We start from the raw sequence: 19,977 nt of genomic DNA, 5'->3' as shown, positions 1-19,977 counted from the left end.
TCTGCAGAGCTACAACAGCTGCCTGCAAAGTGCTGCCTCCTCCCTGCTTTTACCTACAGCAGCTCTCCCAAACAAAAGCACAGTGAAACAACAGCATGGGTTCCAGGTCTATTACCCTGAAGTGTTTCTAACTGCTCATGTCTCCTGCAAGGCATTCACTCCTCCTCACACCTCCTTGTGCACTGACTGCCAGGCTGAGCTCTCCCCTTCTCATGCCTTATTTCACCACTTGTGTGCAAACTGTGTGGACCAAACTGGCTCAGTTACACCTGCATCCTCAAAATCTGATGGTCTTTAGCAAGATCTACATAATTGTGAAGATGATGGTTGCTTAGCAAACACCAGAAAAAAATGAATCCATGTTCTAATATGTAAATAAAAGAGGCTTAAAAATTATCAGTCACTAGAAGTGTGCTATTTTTCATTCAATTACTTTCTGGACATAGGGCTCACAGACACTGAGTACAGAGCACCTGCTTTTATAAATTTACTTGGCAAGAATAAAATTACACATTAGCACAAAAAAGCTGATAGGATTTGATTGTGTCTCCCCTGTTTATATTCCTCCTGCAAGAGACTGAGGACACTGCAAACCACAGGCTGTTCCCCTGTGCTACAGCAAGCTGGCAACCTATACATCTCAGGATTGTACTTACTACCTTTCTTGAAACAGAACTGTACACAGCACTACCTGCAAAGCTGCTCATTTGATTGCTTAACAGCAATTAGAATCATTACAAACTGTGCTGAAATACCAGCTCAGTCACAAATCTACTCCGGCACTGCATGGTGCATAACACCACCACAGCTTCCTCCTGGCTGGGAAAAACTCTCTTCTGGGAAGGGCCAGCCCCAGATATTTCTAAACCTACAGCTCCTTTAAGCATTATTTTCATAATATTAATGGTTGCCTGACCTTCCTTCCAAACTCTGGACTGACAGAGAATTTATCCTGCACTATATACTGAATCACATTCTGTATGTTCATGTTTCACTCTGTCTACCAGGAGAAACGTGCATTCTGCTGGAATTCAAATCACCTACTCAGTTTCTCATAAACCAACATTGCCACAGTAAATGAAAACCCAAATGTGCATTAAATTATCTGCATTATGAAACACTGCTGTCATTTTGTCATTCCAGGCACTGGAGTGCTGTGTGCTTGCTAATGACACAGCATTTTAAAAGACTGAAACTTATAAGGACACAATAAAACTCACATGCACTGACTAGTCCTACACCTCTTTTTCTGACATGGCTCTGGAATTTATCATCCTTTGAAAGTATTTCAGAATTCATGTGAAGCATTTTTCATGCCCTGCTGGGCAAGAGAGTTTGAAAGAGACTGTTGAGATAGATGGTTTACAGTCTTATCCTTGAGATCATAAGAAAAGATAGATAGCTGGCTTTGTATAGTTATTGATGTCAGCAATTAATATCATCTTAAGCACCAATGAAAATGGTATAATTAACTTGCCAGTTCTGGCAAACTTTAATTTTTCCACTTTTCCTTCAATTCCCTACACTGATTTATTTTAAGAAAAACATGATCTCCGTGTTCCTCTACTAAATTTTGAAAGGTAATAAATTTAGAGAATTAGAGCCTATGAGCCAGCAAAATGTCTTTTTATGGCAAGGTTGCTCACCCTTTGTAGAAAGCCAGTTACATTTCAACCACTTCATTCACTTTTCAACAATTAACCATTTCAGAGGTAGCATTCACACATTCTTTGGGAGTTATAATGGAAAATGTGTTAGTTTTTAATAAGAAAACCCCTCATTTGTATTTTGAAGACTTGTAGTGTTCTCAGAGTCATCAACCTAGAGCCACTTAAAGCAAGAAAATAGATAATACTAGATGGGGACTATGATTTGCATAAAATCTATTTATATTGCTCTGACACAAGATAATATACCCACTTTCAGGTCCCCTCTATAGGCAGAGTGATATAGAAGCAAATATAAATGAAAATTAGGTCTTCTAATTTCCTACTTTCAAGAAACAAAAACAATGATAGTGGCAAGATCCACTTTCTTCTCCCTGTCATACTGTACTGGAAAACTTGTTCAAGTTCAACTTTTTTTCAAGGAGACTGCTGAGATTCAATCCAGCCCCCAAAATGTCAGGATCCTTATACTTTTGCACAGCCTATTTGTGAATAAATTATCTTAATATGGGACTGCACCAGGTCTGGCTGGGATGGAATTATTGTTGTCACAGCAGCTCGTGTGGTGCTGTGGTTTAGATTTGTGACCAAAAGAGTGTTGGTAACACATGGATGTTCCAGCTCCTGCTGAGCAGTGCTTGCACAGGGTAAAGGCAGTTTCTCACTCTGCCCCACAGTGAACAGACTGGGGAGTACCCAAGAGGTTGGGAGAAGACACAAGGCAGAAGACCTGAACTAGCCAAAGAGCTATTCCATGCCATGTAACCTCATGCTCAGCAAGAGAAAAGAAGAGGAGGGGGCTTAGGGGGAATTTAGCCAGCTTTAACTCAGGAACTGTCTGGGCACTGATCTGTCCATGAGGGTGAGGAGTGACTGCCCTTGCACCACCTTTGTTTTGTTTTCTTTACAGCTGGGAGTTGAGGGGACATGGAAGTGCATCCCTGTGGTGCTTAGCTGCCTGCTGGGGTTAACCTGCAGCATGGACAAATCCTAAGTTACAGCCCTGCTACAGAGAAATCTGCAAACCTCCTGCTTTGAATCAAGGTAAACTGAAAGACTTGGTCAGGCCAATGTGTTTAGACAGGGGATGACGGAGTGAAGTAATAACCTTCCCAACAGCAATCCTCATGTAGAAGATTAATGAGATTTGGCAGGTGAAAGGCCAAGCCTGCAGCCTAACTCTTTTCTTGTGGGTGCAGGAAATACCTTCCATGAGCCTTATTCTCTGCAGCACATCTGTTTCTTAGAAGCTGGAACCTGAAGGTTACATTGCTCTTTATATTCAATGCTCCAGATTAATTATACTGCCTAGCTCTTCAAGAGGGTAGCAATATATTGCTACTGTGCAGGTGTGACTTATTTAGCAATTCTGACATGCTTATAGTGCAGGACTTCACTGCAAGGCTTTACAAACCACATGAGGCTAGAGAAGCCAGGGGCACTTCCCAGAAACAGCCCATCCTGCAGTAGCACCCGGGATGATGGAAGTGACAAGCCTCTGCACTCTGAGTTAGCTCTCAACTCCCAGGGTGGCAGTTGTGCTACAGTTGCTGCAGTCTTTCATTTGAAGAGAAAAAAATAGGAAAACTCTAAGAAATGCAAGGTGTCAGTGCCAGCATTCTGCCTAGCTATAGGCATTTAAATTATATTTGCACCATTTAAAAAGATTTCTGTTTCCCTGTAAACTCCCATTAATGAATATTTTTCCCTTCCTCTCTCACCTATCCTGTGTATACACACACCAAAGAGCTGCATTTCAGTTCAGTGATGGATTACGTGAAGGCTGCTCAATGACAGATACATGTTTCTAAGGCATCAGTTGCATTTTCAGAAGCAATTCAGGTTTCAAGGGGTCTGTTTGCAGAGGGGAACTATGAGCATGAGTCTAACATACACTCACCACTGCTCTTTAGAAGCTTCTTGCTTTACACCCTGGCCCTTGGACTTTTTTAGGGTTTAAATTGCCAGAGGAATTTGGTGCTACATATGGAAAGCTTTACTGCTCTGCTGCCCTCTCAAACTTTCAACCCTCAGGTCCTCAGGTTTCCTGTACCATTAAGAAAGGTATGCAGGCACATGGAATGGGTCTCAGAGCAATCAATGTACTGTGTGCCCTAAGCATCACACAGAAAAGCTTCTGCAGGAGCAAAATATGCCCTGAGATTTGCCTCTTTCATGATCAGATACAGTAAAATTAGACTTTTTAAAGCATCAGGTGCTTTTGGAAATGTTACAGCTGAATCCACAAATTGATTTCTACATGTATGGTGCATTAAGCATTTTCTGAATATGCAGCATCATGTTAATTAAATATGCTTTTATCTGCACAAAGAAGGTGGCAGGAGGCTCTAAGTGGAGGTTACCCAGTTTTCTCACTTCTTGGACAAATTCCTTTAATCTCTATTCAGGATCTCTTATATAATGCCCAGTTCTGTCAGCTCCCTGATTTACTCCAGGGTGCATGGGTGGGACTGTGAGCACCAACACCTCACAGGTGTGGGCTCTGTGCTGCTAAAACTGCTCCTACCCTAGGACTGCCCTTTCCCACCAAACCATGACTATTATTTGTGTGATCACACCAAATACCGTTTCAAGACCGTTTCCCCATCCAGGTCTCAAACTCCTACCATAACACTATGAAATAAGCCAATAAAGCCAGATTCTTTCCTCCCTCCTTGTATTTGATATTCACCACCTTGACTGACAGCTGGTACCTACCCCCTGATCTAAGCACTTGAGTAACTTCACTTCAGTAACCTCCATCTTCCTGTGCCTCTAACTTTCTACTGCTTATCATTCTCACTTGTCATATTTTGTCTGAAGTTGATTGTGAACTCCATAATGGTTTATTTTTATGTGCTCTAGGAAATGCTCAGTACAATACCAGAACTCAGAAAAAGCCTATCTACAGAATACTTCCCAGCACAGTATTTAATATCTTAAGCCCTACAGATTACTTTGGTCTCCTATGTATAAACCCCAGGAATATTGGAGTACTCACTACGATAGGTAAATTGGCTATAAGTCCTTGCAAAGAACATGCATGGAAGAACAATCTCTCATGAGATGATTGTAAAAAAATTTAGTAGTCAAGCAAAACCACATGACTAATTCTTTCCTTCTGTTTCATGAATCAAAATCTGTATCTCTGTGACAAATGATATATCAAATGCTTAATTTTGCCTTCTTCTAATTTTTTTTAAATTTGGATTTTTAGACAAGAAATAATAATAGTCAGTTACGCCAACATGATCAAAATTCTCCTACTCATAATTTTGTACATATCTATTCCCCCTCCAAAAAATTAGTATTTTGGCCATACTTTTTGTAGTCTTTAGGTACTAAATTAACAGCTGAAGAAAATTAATTCCCTTGTTTTATATAACTGAAGAGAAGCAATAAATGTACAACTTTCCTATATCTTTCAGAGACAGAGGTGACTAACCCTGTCTGGAATGGACTATTCCAGAAGTGAAAAATGTAATCTCTAAGCTCATTCAATATTAAGTTTTTCTCTTGTGACTTGTCTACCAGGAATTTTGCTGATAATGCCAATTTATTTCACTTAAGACAATGATTAGTCAACAGTCAGGGAAAAATTTCAATCAGTGCAATGTGGTTTGAATTGAACTTTGTTTGACTTTTGACTCCTGCTGAGAGTTATATAGGGTACAAAAATACTCAGAGTGGTACGATCAATTTGAAAAAAGAATAAATGAGGAACTGGACGTTGTTGTTCATGGACGGAATGGAGAAAAACCATGAGCAGGCAAACACAGTTCAGAACAAGGTTTGAAAGGGATTGTTATAAATGATATGGGAAGAAAATATTTTTTTAAGCTATGAACAAATCTTTAGCAATGGCTTTTTTAAAATATTTCTGAGTAGCCAAGTGTGCAAGATAAAGCTGCACTGGTTGATCAAACTAATACAACCAGCAATTGTGAAATGAAAAATCCAAAGGCTTGCTGACCTTGGCAGCATTACAGAAGCAATCTTTACATAAGAATGAAGTGTTCTTAGATTATTTCTCCCAATAGATTATGTTTTAAACATACTTTTACTTCACCTTTGTAAAGAGCTTTGAAATCTCCAAGTGAAAAGTGCCATGTCCAGTTATGGAATTAAATATGAAAATATATGTATCTCTTTGTCCCAGCTATCACTTTTCTTGAAGACACTTATTTACTGCTGATAACACAGTGTAAATCCCCCACTGCCCTTATGCAAGATGGTTAAGCTTTGTTATGCCCTCTGGACATCAGCCAGGCCTCTCTCCACATTATTAGTTTTTTGAATATAGGCCACTTTCTTGGTTTTAAAATGAAATTAGAGCAGTCATTTCCTAGGAGGGTGGGGAGAAAGTAGCAGAATACTGAAGGATGACTACTGACACAAGGATGCTGCCTCCCACACTTACAGGGACTGTGCAAGCCTCCTTAGCCCAAGTTTGCAGAATTAGGGCTTGAAGTGATTTGAATTAACAACAAGAAAAATAAGAGCTGCTGGCACAGGGGGAGAAAGGATGCCATGGCATTCACAATGGCAATATCCACAAAAATAGGTTGATCATCACCTGAGGCACTAAGCAAGCCAAAGGCCTCTGGGGCAGGAAGTATTTAAGAGCCCCCAAAACCTCTCCTTAATATTTGTATAACAAAAAAGGAACCAATATGCAGAAAGACAGGCAGAGAGCACATGGCTCACGTTTCACAGGATTTTCTTTTTAAGGTAAACATTTATTTAATATCATTGCCATAAAGGACTTCAAGGCTTCATGATGAAAGTCAAACTGTTCTCAAAGCTGACGTATCAGAGCATATTTCCAGCAATGATTCAGCATTTCCACTCTGAGGATATCCATGGTACAAGATAAATGTTATGAATCCACTTCACACACAAGGTGGCATAAACCATCCACATTCTCTACCTTCACCAGGCATCATTTAAAATTCCTGGCAAACTACAGTGAAGACTGGATACAGTTTACCTAATTTTAACTATTTATAGGAATAATCAATACTTATAATAAGACCCAACAATTATTAAAGAGATTTATTTAAAAATCTGAAAGTAAATCATCTATATATGGTCATAGTTTTTGTTTTAAACAGAGGGACTACTGAGTAGCTAAATTAAATGCTAGCAATTCAATATGGAAAGATACAGTATGTCTTTATTCTTAACAGTTTTTTCCCTGCCACTACTTCCTTTTCATTACTTTCAGCTTCCTTGAGGCAGGCCTGATTTTTTTACTATTTCCCTAAACCCTGAGAGCTCCCTGAGAGAAATCTGCTCTCCTGAGAGCAACCTGAGGCAACAACAACAGGTTTTGTGGAACTCACTCTAAGGTAACAGCAGTTAAAAAGTGCTGTTTTGAAACAAAACACTCCACATGTTTTCAACAACTGCTTCCCCATCCCACAAAGTGCCTGAAACCTTACATTCCTTGCAGCACAGATCATCCTAAGGTCAGTCTGCTGCTCTACAGCTAATCCAAGCTTTTAGCAAAGGAAGTGCCTCTCTCTCTCCAGCAATCCTAGGCAGAGTGGAAGTGGCAGTTTTATGCCTTTCTGTAGCAACAATTTTATCTGAAACATTCATATGCATTATTCCTTCCACAGGAAGGGAGCCTAGCTCTGTAGGAAGCCTAGTGAAGTGCTCCATTTGGGGAGGTGACACAGAGATGACAACAGCAGCAGGTATTTGGCTGATTCAAGGCTAGGTACCAGTAAGCACCATTCCTGACCAGAATGTTTAATCTTCTAATGACTTGTAGACAACATATCTGCCCATTCTTGGAAAGTATATAAGAAATGCTTTTTGCTACCTCACTGCCATACTCATAAGAATAGCATTTTCATAGATATGGATGCCATGAGTAAAATCCAGATTGCTCTTTTTGCACCATTAGAATCCACATCAGTAAATGAAAAGCAGGATTTAACTCCTTGTTTTTGATACTAGACTCATCAGTTACATGACTGTGGCTTTATAACATAAAATACCATTCCAATAAAATATTAAGAATGCAAGTCATCAAAATACAAAAATGATTCATTAAAATGACATTAGGTAACAACAATCTTATACAGCAATTTGTTTACTCTTGTTGAAGGTTCCCACACTTTACTGCACTCAGGTGCACACACTCTGGCACAGGGTACTGTGCAAGTAAAACTTGCTGGAATCTTCAAAAATTGCCATCTGCTACATGCACCACATTTTGGTACCTCTGTACAGATGCTCTAGATATGTACCATCGTTTCAATATTCAGTTCTTTACCCAATAACCTGGCCAGACCATCTGGACACCTTCATAAATCTATTAATGAATATCAATCCTCTAATCAGCACATGAAATCTCATAGGTACTCACCCTGCAAACTGGGCACTGCCAGTGACTACTGCTGTCTCTAAGCCTGAACTCATCAGACAAACACTTGGAATGATACACACGAAAACACAGGTCACATATCAACACCTCTCCAGGCAAATGGCATTCAAAACAATACCAGTCATGATTTTCTGTTTCCCAGTCCTACAAAAAATACAAAATATTTTGGTATGACATTCTGTCAAAATCTGCAGGAACTAAGAACAAAATTGATATGTCTTGAAATCCAGCAGCAATTAGACATTATAAACATTTTTAAGAAGTGTAAAATGTTTAAAAAACAGGGGAAAACCTATGTGCTTAAAGGTCTTCATCAATTTAATACACACTAACTCCAATAGAATATGAATGCCAAGTTTTAATTTTTTTCAATTTTATGATTTGTTACAATTTCAAATATGAGCTCTGTCCACAATGAAAAGTGGGTTTGTTTTCTACCTTTGTGTAAAACATTTGTTGACCTCTCTGTATTAGATTGCAAACAAAAGTTTGTGCACCTCAACAGACCATACCTATTTTCTTGGACTATTTCCCTTAGTTTGATTGTTACGGTATATTTTCAACTGTAATTTTCTGAAGGGTGGTCCCTTCCAGGCTTTACTCTCTTAAAACTGACAACTTTTCAGCATCAAAGTGTTGAGTTACAAGAAATAAATGAAATCATGAACCAATTACTGCAAGAAATGTTTCTGCTAAGCAATCCCAATGCAATTCAAAACATATAAAATGTTTCACTTGCTGTGCTCAATAGCACCGGGCTCATTCCTGAAATGTTCTGCAGTAGACAAAGGATATGGTTCTGCTGATGCACAGGTGTCTTTAATATAGTCTTCCTTGAAAATTCACCCCCAAAGGCCAAATTCTGACCTTTGAAACATGTGCACAAGCTTTGCTGAAATAAATGAGAGCAGCATGCATATAATTTGGAGGCAGAATTTTGCTCTAGGAATCTATACTTCTAAAACCAAGCAGAATTGCCAGTGGCCACTGCTAAATGTTTGTTTGTAATCTGAAATGCCACAGTTTTCTCTACACTTAGAAGACAAAATAGCTGTCATATCTCAGATAAAACTCCCAATGTCTTTTCATGGCAAATGTCACTTTTCAGTGGGTTCAGATCTCTGCAAAAACTACTCCTATTCTTCAGTAAATTATCTTGATAAAAATCTGATCAAGCTATTTTTAATGTCATGTTGTAAAGGTGGAGTTAGCAATTCCCACCGACTGCCAGAACTGGCATTTGTCTGATTTTCACTATTCTGTGCCTGGGACGTGCGCTCCTGGTGTGAAAGGTCTCCTCCAGCGGAGCAGCGTACGAAGTGCCACGTGCTGAGCACAGAACTCATCTGACCAGAGCCCCCAGGAACACACGAGATTTTGGGACAGCCCCAACCCACGCTGCCTGCACTACACTTGATGTACCATGAATGTTGGATTGCAGGGGTAGCAAGTTTAGAGGGGGGGAAACCGCCCTATGAAATCTTAACCAGAACTTTGCCCTCCTTTGTTGTGCAGATTAACAGTGTAACTTGACCTTTTGTCATTTCTCCTCAGTTCATTTTATTGGCAAATTCTGTATATCTCAAAATGGCATAACACCACCAATTTTGGCTAAAAGAACACATTCTTGTTTCACCAAATCTTTCCCCTTCCAAAGTCCAGCGGCTGTGTACTTTGGGAGCCCTTTCTTTGGGATATTTTGTAAACAACTAAAGATACTGCATTGTTGGTGCACTTGATTTGCCTGTAGACTGAGAGAAATCAGGATAAAGTAACGTTTTTTATGTTATTTGTATTAACTGTATGTAGAAAATGAAAAAAAAAATCAGGTGGCAGTAAAGGGCCAATTAAGGAAGAAAAAGAATCAGTTTTGGTTGAATGTATATTTAGATAAAAATTAAACTGAGAAGACCCCAAGAGGTCCTGCAATTTCACCACAGAATCAGGATTCCAGGAGTCTTAATTTTTGTTTGTATTAGTTACGTATTCGTATCTCCCAGATATTCCATTGTTAAGAAATATGCTGGCAAAGAGATGTGGAATTTCATAAACATACGGAAATATATTTGCTGGCAAGAAAAACCATACACTCAAGCCAGAAACCATGACGTTAAATAAAGGAGCAGAAGAGGCTTCCTTCAGCATTCACACTGCAAAGTTTTGAAAACCTCATTATTTCTAAATACAAGGATTTTCACAGAAAAAAAATTTTAGTTTAATGCAGTATATTTAGTGCATAAGTATACATAAAACATTCATTTGTGCAAATATATTTGGAAAAAAAAAAAGATTTAAAAAGGTGCATAACCCTTGTGGACAACTGCCCTATTGACTTCAATAGCGAGGTCAGAGGCATTAGTTTTCCTCCAACAGCAATGAAATGTTGGTTATTGCTCCTCTCGGTTTACCTAAGTGTGAATGGGAGGGGAATGTGCTCCCGGCACTTTATCTATTTATTTACTTATTTATTTTCATGCAGGAAATGGGCTCGGTCGCGCTGCGCCCAGCTCGGCCTCGGGCGGGCCAGGCCGCTCGGGCAGCGGGCGCGGCGGGGCTGCAGTTCCCGCTCGCACCGCCAGGTGTCGCCGGGCGCTCCCGAAAGCGGCGGCCCGAGGGCGGCCGCGGTGACAGCGGCGGGAGCGGCGGGGCCGAGCGGGAGGCACGCTCAGCTCGGGACCGGGAGTGACATGGATGATGGTGGTGGCTAAGAGAGTAAACTAAGCTATCCTAATGGAAGACAGAAACGTAATAGGAAATATGACAGAATTCAAAACCACATAGTGCAAAAATTGTTCACCTTGTTTTTTGCTGCTGTCTGGGAAAAAGGCTGCATACCGTAGGCCTTTCAAAATAAAAACAAAACAAACTTTGTATCTATACTGTAAGCCATCTGGTTATCAGGATATACACAAGGCTAGAAAGAATTCATGCACAGTGACCAGGAAATCAATCTGTTAGTTCTAACTTCTGGTTGCATACATTTCCTCCTGCATTCCTGGAATGCTACCTGACACTTTCACCACATTTTATTTCTTTAAAATATCCCACGTACTTATATGATTAAAAGAACCCAACACCCATCATTCTTATCCATATACACACCCACCACCAGGCCAATTAAAAAATCATCAAGAATATTAATGATTGTTAATTAATGCACTCTCTTTCATACATAAACCTTCTCTGGGTATCTAAAATAGATCCTTCTAACATAATTTACTGCATAGGGAGTTGCCCCACCAAAAGCAAAGCAGCACCTTTGCTGCCCATTATCGAAGGTTAGGCTATCACTTTATCAATAAAACTCACAGTCCTTGTTTGTGTACAAAAGGTGGTACATTTTCCCAGGGCCATGCAGGCTGAGGAAGGATCTCCGCACAGGGACTGAGTTTCCTGGTGCAGGGAGGGAAGGGCTCCGGGGTCACTGTGCTGCAGACAAAGGGAATCCTCTGCCCAAGTTCAGCGGTTCAGCGGCACCAGCCTGGCCCCGAGAGGGAGCGGATTTGGTAACTCAGATCCAACAGGAGACCTTCCCCCTTGGTCCTGCCCAGCTGCCCGCTGCATTCGTGGATCTATGCAGCAGCAGGACAGCAAATGAGTTTGGGGGACTGTGTGCCACAGCCAGAGCTACGCTCTGTTAAGCAGAGCAGGATCTTGCAATCATATGGGTCACACGTGGTGGTCACTTGTTCTTTATATTCAAATCTGTCAAACATTCTATCATAAAGGTCACTTTGCACTGACATAAATAGCTGAGGTTCACTCGGCATCATGAGTGAAGTACTGCAACAATTTCAAAAACACATCTTAATTTATGACCGGCACATAAGTTTACTTTTCTTTGTCATTTGTCTTAAGTAGGTTGTCTTAAAGCAAATACATACATTTATTCTGGAAGTACAGAAAAATAACATGGGATAGAAAATGTCAGGCTATCCAGAGCACTTGACAATTTAAATACAGATAAACCCAACAGAAAGGAATGAATCATCATGTCGTAGCCTTTACTGTAAAATAAAATACATAGTTGTTGTCAAGGGAAGAATAATTTTAGTGCACAAAGAAAATGTCCATTATAATGCAAATGTACATGGAAAAGAAATGCTTACTCATTAGTAATGGAGATTTACTTAGCTGTAATTGAAATAGGGAATCTGTATGTTGGAGAATGTGACATCCTGCTGTACAATTAGCATACCATTAAGTAGGAGATGTGAAGCACATACTGACAGTAAAATTAACAATAACTTAGAGGTCACAATTGTAACTATTAGGTCACTTCCACACCACAGCAAGCCCGTAATTATTGTAAAAAAAAGGATGTTAAAACAAGTAATACATTTTCATTTTCATATAAATTATATGTAGGTATAGCACATGAAAACAGTATAACCTTCTTTCTCAGACTTTGTCTAAAAGGACCACTTTGCCTTTTTATAATGCACATTCCATTAACATAGCTCATTTCTTACCTGTTAATCTGTTTTCTCCAAGTCCCTTAATGGTAGCCCAGATACTCGGTATTAAGTCACTCTACTATCAGGTGGAGAGAGGAAAAGGGAGGGGGGAAAAAAGCAAAACTCTATTCATGAAATTCCCCCTTATGGGGATTTGCTGGTTTCACACAGTTGAACTAGATTTCCCAACAATCCAAATTATGGATATCCTTTGGACCCAACCAGTAAGCTAAAAAAAAAAAGGGTCATATAGATGGGAAAGACAGTTAAAAGTCAGTTACCCCTTTGGCATGATCATGTTTATTTACGAATAGTATACATACAGTTCTGTTGTCCTAAATTCAATATGAAGCAAACGAAGGAAATAGTTTCCCATGGAGTTCATGGTTCCCAGCATTTCCTGTGTAGCACTTGTCCCATAGCAATCTTTGCACTTTTTCCCCTCCAGGTGTTCTGTTTTAAGTGCTTCTCCAGCATTTATTTTATATGTGTGCTGCTGTGGTGTTCCTCTCTCTCCCCTCTACACTCCTGCACACACAGCTCCTTCCAGATCACAGGATTTTCATTCAGACCCACCTGTGCACAAACTCATTGTCAGCCCAGCATGCTGTCTATGCTTTAACAGTCCCTAGAGCTCCAGCTGCCCAGTGGATCAGAAACTTAGAGGAGTTTTTCACTGGTTTAAAGGAAGAATATTAGCAGATACTCAGTAGATTTCACCCACTGTGTAACGTTTTTGGTCTGTCACAGTGGTGGAATCTAGAATGGCATCAAGGTCCATGCCAGTAGATAGAAGTAATTTAAAAAACTAAATTATTTAAAAATAGTAGTATTTGCATGCTACATTTATTTCAAGTAATTTTCATCACCAGCCCAAGACTTTAGTGTAATCTTTTAATGATTATTTCATAACCCTTTAAAGAGTGTCAATAAATGAGTTCCTACTATTTCTCAGATTCTCATTTCTTTAACATATAAAGAGACAGGCCATGCCCAATTTAAAGATAAAATTTCTGAAGCAAATGTTCTGTATTCTGATATTTTAGGATTTGGGAACAGCCATAAGGAACACTTCCATCTCTTCTCACCTCTATCAGCTTTAAAATCAGAGTTCCCCTCCCCTTTCGTCAACTAAGAGAAACTTTTAAAATCTTAGGTTCTGATGTCAAGGTTTCTTTGCTGGCCTTCAATAACTGTTCACTGGAACCAAACAAAATTGACTACCAAGTAGAAATATACACTGAAATAAATGCCTCACAAGAATGATGCTCTTTTTTTTTTTCATATCTTCAATTTTGCTTTGGTTTTGCAACATGCATCCATCATCATCTGCTGTTGGGAAGTAATTCCTATCATCTCTACTTAATCTTTCATATTTCAAAATTTCTGCTGTAAATTAAAAGCCTTTATTATATAAGAAATGGTGGTAGTGCATTCTAGCATGGATGGATCTACCATTTCATTACTCTCCTCTGGTATCCGGGTCCTCTCTTTAAAAGAACTCGGAGTATGCTGCAGGAACCTATGCCCCCACTCACATTAAACAAAGAAGCATCTATTTCTGTCTAAACACATTTTCCATTCTTAATAAATCAGTTCCTTTCTGTCTTTTTGAGGCAGCATCTGCTCCATCAAAGCTTTCTCAATTAGACATGAGCTTTACTAAAGGTAATTGCTAAAACCTTGCAGTACATCTTTATGACTCACGACTATCAGGAACCACCGTGGGGGTGCACTACCTATGAGACTTCTCCAAAAGCTGAAGAAATGCTTCTTACTTCTACATTTGCTGCAAATAGCAACTGCCCACTTCATTTACCTGTTTTGTACTTCTCTCACGGTGTAAATGCTGGAATCCCTGCCCCACACAAAAGGCAAGCTGAAACAGACTTGGACAGGAGCACCAGGGTTGTTAACAGCCCTGATGAGCTGCAGAAATGCAACACCAGCATTTAGCTCAGCTTTGAAATGCCTCCCTTTGCCCATCTATCCACTGCTTTTGCAATTCTGTTCAACTTCCAAGTAACTGCTCTGTAGTAAGAGGAGTTTTACAAAGTGTGGCTGATTATCTGTAGAGCTGCACAGATGGAAGCCTTACCCCCCCCCCCTTTTTTTTTTTTTCAGAGAGTTCAAGTGGATGTGGTACGTGCACACTGGCCTTTATTTTAAACAGGCTCTATCTCATTGGGCACAGCAGCCAGAAAGAAAGCTCCAGCTTATCAGGGGTCTCTGGCAGATGTACTGGTTTCCACTCAGACATCAGCATGCACCAAATAATACCTGGGTGGAACAAACATTATGTGTCATGGAACATCATTCCCACTGTTTTTTCAAATGCAGTGGGGGCACAGTGTGTGTTTTCCACCAGAGGCCTTAGTCTGCTGTGAGAGGAGTGTTCCTACTGCCCTTTGGGTCAGTCTTCTCTTCGTGCCCTGTCCCTGGCTCCATCTGTTCTTTAGCAAGCATGAATCCTCCTGTAAACATCCTTTCTGCTTTTATCTTTTCATCAGAACAATGATGAAAAGGTTAGGCTTCAAACTGAGGAAGGTGTGATTAATTCCTTGATGGCTCAGAGGACTTACTCCATCTTTGCAGCAGGTAGATGGTGAGTTAGCTGTTTAATAAAGTATTTCCCTTTCATCATTACTGTAAAGGGTCTATATTTGATCAGGACGATTGCTTTCCAATGATAAAAGTTTCTTAGATCATCACATTTTTACATTTAACGCTAGAGCAATGCTTTGGGGTAAATTCAGCACCAAAATAAGCTTATTTTCTCCCCTGCAATTTTCCTGCATCCCTGTGTTTACTAGATATATTTCTTCCTGTTTTGCATCTATGTTTTTCCTACTGCTTTTGCTCATCAAAAGTGCTTAGCAAATAAACAAGAATCCATCTCTCTTTCAAAGTCAGGAAGACTTCAGCAGCTAGAATCCCTTTGTGAAAATTGTTTCACTTTATCTTTTCTTTCTTTTTCTAGAAAACTACTACAGCAGGTAGCTACAATATGTGCTTTTACAGACAGGATAATCTATCCATTCAGATCTGTTCCCTTTATAGATTATTTCCTTCTCTGACCTGGGCTTTATCTTTATAATGGATTCCCATATATTGACCCTGTAGGACACTTTGTAGGTACTCATTATTTATATTTTATCACAAAGAAATCTAAAATAATTATGAATTCATATGTCCTCACAACTACTGAGGCATCTTGCTTTATTTCAAGTACATTTATTTATTTATTTCTTAATTATGGCCAAGGTTTTAGCATCTCAGCAATTAATTGGAATTTCTTGTTTTATGTGGTTTTTAAATTCTCTTATTTTAGAAACCCTTTCTATTCTAAAAAGAACAAACACAAAACCAACAGTCAGGGGAGAGATCAAAATCTCCTTCTCCACAGTCCGTGTATTTATGAGCTTGTAACTATCCATTTCCATTTTCTTCACTGGTAACTGCTTCCTCTTCTGATGCACTGATGCAGGAAGACTCAGGTTCTGCAGAGAATTCCACATCCGCTCAGAATTCTTCTGGCTTTCATTCACTGAATTTAATCTAATTAATTTACTGCCAGTTTGTCCTAGAAGTCTTCAGTTTCTGGCAGAAACCTCCCAAATCTTCTCTGGATTCTGCCAGGACAGGTAGATTTTTATTCATCTTTCCACCCTGCAGACATGTTCTGGACAATTCGGGGTGATAGGTCCCAAAGTGCAGAGCCAGGCTCTAGCTCCCAGTGCTAAAGAACTGAGTTTTTTCCAAGAAGTGTACTAGCATGTCAGCAGCAAAACTGACTGCTTAAACCCCTGTCACACTTATCTGCTCGGCCTGTAAGCTGTGTTCCTGAAGTAATGAATATGTCTCAATTTCCTTCCTAAGAATATAATGTTTGAGTAGTAGCAGTGCACATTATTTAAGGTGAGACAATACAAGCATTCTCCTCCAGGATATTAGAAATATAAAATAATTTCAAGTTAAAGTGTTTTTTTTTCTTTCTTCACGTTCCAAGCAAGTTCAAGGTTAATAGAAACTTTCAGCTTATCTCCTCAGAAACTGGATTCACTCTGCTATTAAGGTCACAATTTTTGACTTAAGTTGAGCCAAGAGGAGGTTTGTAGGCTATTTTCATTAGGGAGATAAATCAGTGATGGAGTGAGGAATTTATCAGGTGCAATGCCTTTTACGTCCACATTATGGTTTTGTTCCCCTAGAAAGAAGGTAAATCCAGACCAGAAAAAAACCATCTCTTTGTTTGTAGTTCCAAGTCTCCTTTCAAGAACTGCGCACAAAAATGGTCTTCTTCCCTTTTCTTGCTTAAAATACATTACATTGCTTCTCTGGTCTTATTGTGTAGTTTTTCTTTAGGTTGATGGTCACACACAGAAACATTTTATCTGAACCAACAGCAGAACCTCCTACACAGGTTCCTTAAATCTCTTGCCTATGTGTCCTGTGCTGTAGGTGTGGCTGATATTGTTTCAGCTGTCAGCTGACAGAAAGGCATGGGGACTGCATTTATTGTGAATTAAGCATGAATATTAATAAGCCAGTCAACTTCAAAGAAGTTTCATTCAGTGACCAGCATGACACAATAATAATAGATTTAAATCAGTCGCCAGAGATACAGAGCATTTTGAACCCACAAAGTTAATAAAAATAACACTACTAGGTCAGGGTGGGCACAGAAGGGGTAGAAAAAACTCAAGATCCATATTTTCAAAACAAACTCAAGACAGACTGATCTATGTTATTATTCTATTAGCATAATTTAAATCCCATGATGAAACCTTTCTACAGACTAGTTTGACTAGTTTACTTCAAACTTGAAGGTAAATTCTCATTCATAAAAACAACCTTTCAATTAGAAAAGAATATTTTGTGAAATCTGTGAACAACATTATCAGTATCTTAACTCCAGAATGGAGAGTGAAAAGCCTCAAAGAAGAATACAGCATTACATCAACTGAATTTTGAAAAGTCAAGCTGGCAAAGCTGAGAGAGTCAAGTGAAGCTGCTGACAAGGTTGTTTCACCAGTTTAAAAGAAGCAGAATCTCTCTGCAGTCAGATGGAGTCTACTAGTGTCACCTTCAGTAATGTGAAGATCCTGCAAACATTGTGAACTCCCTTTCCAGAGAACAAAAAATAAGGATGAGCAGAGGAGAGGGAAGAAATACCCCTGAACAGATGGGAAGAGGAAAACCAAGACTGGAAAGGGAATGCAGAGAATTGCTTACTATTCTTAACCCATCTAGAGGCAGCAAGAACCACTAGAATTGCTGTGAGGCCATTCTCATGATCTGCATGTTAACAGTCTTAATGCAAAGACAGAAGAGGGTCTTGGCTTTAATGCAGAAAGAATTTCTCTTCCATAAGTTGGGAATTCAGAATTTTAATTTATTTATCTAGGACAAAATAGTCTATGCTTTGATTTGATGATTTGAATATATTTGCTTTTCTGAACTTTCAAAAATCCACTTATTTTTAGTTTATTAATAAGCAGAATCACATCTGCAGTTTGTGCCGATAATTTGCAAGATAAATCATTGCATTTAGCACATGAAGGATTGATTTCATGGCAGTCTTTTGGAAAATTAAGTTCCAAATTATGGGACCTTAAAGGATGGAAAGCCAGAAAAGATTCAGAGAGTTTCAGAAGCTCATCATCCTTGAGTGTTCTTGTGTGACCAGGCTGGTATGTGGCCTGACCTCCCTGATGTGTGGTAATAAGGGATGGAAGCCAGTTTGAATTTTTTCTCTCACAGGATCAATCATTAACTCTTTGCATCAGTGAATCCCAAACTGTAAAGAACACTGGCACTTTCACAATAATTAGGAATCTATCTGGAACATTCCAGCCTGGAAAATTCTCAGTTTGTTCAATATGTAAAAAATATGAACCAATATGGCTTGGGCTATGTTCGGCTTTGGATCAGTGAATTTACACAGGACTTTACATTAAAGGCAATATGGATGGACAAGGCAAACAGAGAATTTTTTTAAACACTGAAGGAGATTTTTCTTCATTTGGTGTGACATGTTCTTCCTCTTTGTGCTCTTCAGTTGTAAGAGCTTTCTTGATGAAGGCACTGGCTGTCACTATTGCTGTTTCATATTATCCTCCTGCCCCTAACTGAAAAGAATGGGATGCACATTAAAACCATTCCTCAGCCTAGTTATTTAGAACTGGTAGCTATTCAGGCTGGTTTTGGATTGAGGTTTGGTTTTGTCTGTTGTTGTTCAGGGTTTTTTATTATTTAAAATGTATTTTATGTACAGAAAAGATTCAATCTCTCACAGTGACAGTTCTTAAGCTTTTTACAATTATCTTCACATTTATGGAGACTCAAGATGACATAGTCAGTTCAAAAAACGGCTTCTGGCTACCAATACTGACCTAGCATGGAAAAATCAATATAATTACAAAAGCAATTAAGCATGGCAAGCAAGGAATCAAGCCTTTGCTCAATCTAAAATAATTTAGATTAACACAAACATAACAGCCAAAAATACTCCTTTCTCATAGACTGATCCTAGCAAAATCAAACCTGCAACTCATCAAATCACAAAAATAACTGGGTATGTGCCTAAGGTCACTGGGGTTAAAAAGTCACCTTCAAGACCCACAGTGCTGACAGTGGGTTACAACAAATGTTACAATGATGGGAATACAGACAGAGTGGAGAGATAGATTATTTAAGCACCTTTGTGACTTGGAAGTATCTGGAGTTGCTTTAAGCAAACACCAGTACTTTCTCAATTTAAAATAGCAGAAAAATCCCCAGTAATGAAATAGCACATTGAGAAGACACGTGCATGTTGGGGAAAAACAAGTTGCATCTCTAATGTTTTCTGAAAGCAGGAAAAAGCAAAGAAACTTCCCCTCCAAACAGTGTGCTCTCCACTAAACTCAAACATCATTAGAGAGAAGAATTGGAAAGGCCATAATTTAGATACAGAGAGGACCAAATACACAGGAGAATGACTGTAACTGAACCCCACAGTCAGACTTAACCAGCCAGAGGAATTGCTGCCTCTTTCAATAGACAATCAATCAAATGATCAGAAAACAGAACTCTGTAAAAGGATAATCTCTTGAAAATATAATCATCTTTTTTGCATTCTTCAGTGAAGAAATAGCTCACAGTGCCTTAAGTAAGTGTGAAGCCTCACTCTTCACATCTCATTAGAGACTTTGGCCACTATGAACCATTTTTAAACCACAGCAGTGTTGTGGGGTATGTTGCAATCAGATGCAAACAATGAACCTGTGTTATGAACACATCTCCATTTTACAAGAGCACAATATTGTTTGGCTTCATGAACACAGAAAAATTGAAATTATACATTCATAAAGCCTCTCTCTGGGTCAGAGCAGCTTTATGACTTTAATCATGAGGAGAAGAAGCACATTAAATGCTCAAAATAGCTCAGTGCACACTGTCTGTAGAAAAATGT

General features: G+C 39.1%; 1 protein-coding gene across 3 annotated transcripts in view; it reads right to left on the bottom strand.

Moving 5' to 3' along the window:
* The window catches only part of ZMYND11 (zinc finger MYND-type containing 11), a 104,387-nt gene that overhangs the window by 19,282 nt on the left and 65,128 nt on the right, over nucleotides 1-19,977 (bottom strand). The window contains exons 4-5 of one of the 3 annotated variants that reach the window (XM_041486952.1): nucleotides 10,862-10,906; nucleotides 8,047-8,208 (exon numbers count right to left, since the gene is read on the bottom strand). The exons of 1 other annotated variant lie outside the window; for it this stretch is intronic. In XM_041486952.1, coding sequence (XP_041342886.1) covers nucleotides 8,047-8,208; nucleotides 10,862-10,906 — 207 coding nt within the window. The remainder of the gene's footprint in view (nucleotides 1-8,046; nucleotides 8,209-10,861; nucleotides 10,907-19,977) is intronic. One more of the 3 variants, XM_041486961.1, reaches the window with a different exon arrangement.

This window comes from Pyrgilauda ruficollis, unplaced genomic scaffold (genome assembly GCF_017590135.1).
Source record: "Pyrgilauda ruficollis isolate IOZ18807 unplaced genomic scaffold, ASM1759013v1 scaffold12, whole genome shotgun sequence".
Lineage (NCBI taxonomy): Eukaryota > Metazoa > Chordata > Aves > Passeriformes > Passeridae > Pyrgilauda > Pyrgilauda ruficollis.
This window is presented reverse-complemented; position numbering and strand designations above follow the sequence as displayed.